A 3363-nucleotide genomic window follows, 5' to 3' on the forward strand; every position below is an offset into this window, starting at 1 on the left:
TGCGATAGGAGAACTCTCCTACACTACCGCGGTATGTTTGATGCGGATCGGATTGTAAGGATGGTTCTCCTCGTCAACAAACACCTCGTTGATCTTCCGAAGTACGTCATCCCCGTCACCCTCAGGAACGTACCTCCAGCATGCCGGATATTTCGGAGATCACCAACGATAGGAACTTACCCGAAAATGGAATGTTTACCATTAAGATAGGAAACATCATCTCTCAAAGTGATGTAAAACTGCATGCCATTTTCACCAGGACCAGTCGATGCCATAGCCACGGTACCTTCAACGGCGAAGGATACAACCCGATGGAGTAGAAAAACACTGTTTCCATTTCACTGTTACCAACACCCCGCATTTCCTATTATTACCAATCCTATCGTGTTTCAAATCTGGCCTAATTTCATCGTCCACGAATTTCGGTGCCTCTTTTCCGTTCATCTTCGCCAATCGATAGGCTGCACATGTATTATCCCCCGGGTCACCGATTTCGCATATAAAATCCGCTTGTACAGTATGGATGAGTGCATTGTTGTAGGCTTTCAGCTTGCATAATTTGACCTAAGAAATCACCCATAGCATTCCCCTTGAACTCTCCAGCCCCATTAGTACAAAGTTCTCACAAGTCTTGGGCGCCTTCTTAACCTCCAAGTCTACTACTATCTCTCCTACAGTAGTGTCGAGGAGAACAGACATAACGTGGAACAAGCCTGCAGAAAGATCATCGACTTCAATTGACAGATTCCGTTGACAACTGAAAATGTTGTGAGAGCGGGTGGAATCCTGGCACTGAAACTAGGTAACGCAAGGCCTCGGACAGAGAGACGAAGGGTAATTGAATTCAAGATCTCCTGGATCGCGGGATCCTCTAGCTTGCTAGTCGGCTAGTAGGTTTCAAGCACCAACAACTGTAACAGAATCATCAATGACTCGATGAAGTAATCAAATATCGATGCTGCTGGACGGCCGAACGGCATCCCGACGGCTCAATATTACCCCTAACATGCTGATGAAACATATATGTTGGTAACCCGACCAGTCGGTAGATAGTACCGATGTCACGTCGTGACTCTCATCAGTTAAACGTTAATCAGTTCATTGTTACATGATGTAACTTACATCCTCTGTACTGGCTCTGATGGCGTCAAGGAGACGGAGTCCAACGGAGACTCTGCTGCTGGTGAACGAGTCTATGCTAACTCCGACTACAACCAAGGCTACTACAACCACTCCCATTGGCAGTATGGTAGCCCCTATCATAAACAAAACAAGTGGCGTTCTTGGAGGAAATGGTATCCAAGGAGAAGGTCCCACGACTACTATGGATGGGCTAACTCTCGAAAAAATGGAACTGGTAATAGTAGGACTCACTGTAGTAGTAGGACTGGCCGTAATAGTAGAACTGGGCGTAGTAGTAGTAGTAGGACTAGCCATAGTAGTAAAACTGGCAGTAGGAGTAGACCAGGCTACTTCGCGTAGAAGAGTCCGGTTGTAGCCAGCAAAGGCCATTAGCAGACTCTCATTGAGTCCGCCCTGGCCTTGGCTGTTGCGACGCCAGCTGTTGCGTCGTTGGCGTCGGGCTTGATGGTTGTTGTAGTTGTAGAAGTTGTTGGAGGACCAACGTTTGGGCATTGTGGAAGGCTAATAAACAAAAGGCTGAGAAAAGACATACAACGAAGTGATCAAGTAACATATCGCAACTGAGTGGTTGGATGAGGTATAATCCACCACCCCACAGCTCGTGTATCATGCACACCTCATAATCTGGGATTCGAGTGAGATCTAAAGTCTCGCTCAGTGCGTGTGCCTCAGGTCCTGAGGCTCAGAAGAAACGTCTCGCTCTCTTGAAACAGTTGGACTCCTTCGTCTCTGCCCCCGGTAGAGTCTACCGTGTAGACGGGTAGCGGTATCTCAGGTGGAGCAGTTAACGGGCAGGCTCACCTGGCTGATGCAAATTACTCCGCGATTGAAAGCGGCCATGACCGGGCCATGTAAAAGGGGCCGGGCTGCTTGTAGGGCGTAAAAGGGGACCATGATGGCCCCCTTTTACTTGGATTCGTCCACGACGATCCCCACGGCCCTGAATGTTGAATGGAAGTATTCTTCGTCACCAGAATTGTTACAATCCACTACAACAAAGTTTGTTGAACAAACCCACCAAGCAGTGGAGTTAGCGCTCGCCCGGGTTCCAGTTTAAGGGTTATAACCTGCCTGGGCTACGGTTTCATAGAAACCACAAGTTTTATAGCCACTCCTGCCCGTATCATTCTCGTCTGCCTGTCCCACTCCTCTGTGCATGGGATTTCCCACTAAACTGGATGGACAGTAACGCTGAGGACATATGAGATCGCTTGGCACGACATCTATAATAGGTTCATGGGTAGAAGGCCACCTCCGATCATTCCTTGTTCAGGTATTTTCAGGTGCTGACCTTCAGTGAAATCACTGAAGACATCGACAGCGTGTCCGAGTGGTTAAGGAGGTGGACTCGAAATCCACTAGGCTCTGCCTGCGCAGGTTCGAATCCTGCCGCTGTCGTTTTCCGTTCATTAATGTCATTAATTTAATGACCTTGCCATCACAGCCAAAACGAGATGAGAGAAGAGTATACCACACAGACATGCATGTTGCATGAGAGCAATTCCCCTCGGACAGCGTCACGACACTTCACAGCGATAATCGTTGCCTTCAGACTCACAGTGCCTGTTGAACTGGGAATCCAAGCGTTATACACTTATGACACACACTACAGTGCGACCTGTAGTGCTGGCCACACTAGCGCTGATCTGGTGCCGACCAGAGTGAATTCTCGACCACGGATGGTAATGATGTAAAAGACAATCTTGCACGACGAGAGGACTCATCTCAGAGGAGCCATCCTTAACTGTCGGTACTGCGGCAGCACAACCGCCCCTCTAGTTGCAAGTTAATGCAGCAGGCCTCGAACAGCAATGTGGAATCATTATATCAATTCCCTGGTTGAAGCCTCAGCGAGAGTGGTCACCCTCGATGACTTGAGAGTCATTGGAGTCCCTCACGTAATGAGTTTAACCTATCACTTTGTCGTCAGGAAGCCACTATGTGATCCACAGCACTTTTCGCCATCAGGACTGGCTACCGGAGCTCGTTTACTATACTAGGGCAATCGAACAGCCCACTAATAACACAACAGCTGAGAAAAAAATGGAAGATACGTTACAGGCTGGTACGTGAAGCGGTAGAACTCAGGAGTCAACTTCCATAGAGAAAATATCGGTGCTGGCCTTGTTGGTCGCTGAGGGATCCGAGACGTTCACGAAGTGAATACCGTTGCGATGGAACTCTAACAGTAAGGCAAGATACTGGTCGATATCTATTTTT

At 48.2% G+C, this 3363-nt stretch overlaps 1 protein-coding gene and 1 non-coding gene across 2 annotated transcripts; one reads left to right on the plus strand and one right to left on the minus strand.

Moving 5' to 3' along the window:
• Positions 1 to 176: 176 nt before the first annotated feature.
• Pmar_PMAR004236 (peptidyl-prolyl cis-trans isomerase, putative) lies at positions 177 to 699 on the minus strand (the record flags this gene model as incomplete). The annotated part of the gene is made up of 3 exons (XM_002787888.1): positions 177 to 286; positions 375 to 564; positions 616 to 699. 3 exons carry the CDS (start codon positions 697 to 699, stop codon positions 177 to 179), a joined length of 384 nt encoding a protein of 127 aa, XP_002787934.1.
• A 1760-nt stretch (positions 700 to 2459) lies between these two features.
• On the plus strand, positions 2460 to 2541 carry Pmar_PMAR004237. Its single transcript has one exon. It is a non-coding gene; the product is annotated as a tRNA-Ser (tRNA).
• Positions 2542 to 3363: the final 822 nt, after the last annotated feature.

This window comes from Perkinsus marinus, assembly GCF_000006405.1.
Source record: "Perkinsus marinus ATCC 50983 genomic scaffold scf_1104296929316, whole genome shotgun sequence".
Classification (NCBI taxonomy): domain Eukaryota; phylum Perkinsozoa; order Perkinsida; family Perkinsidae; genus Perkinsus; species Perkinsus marinus.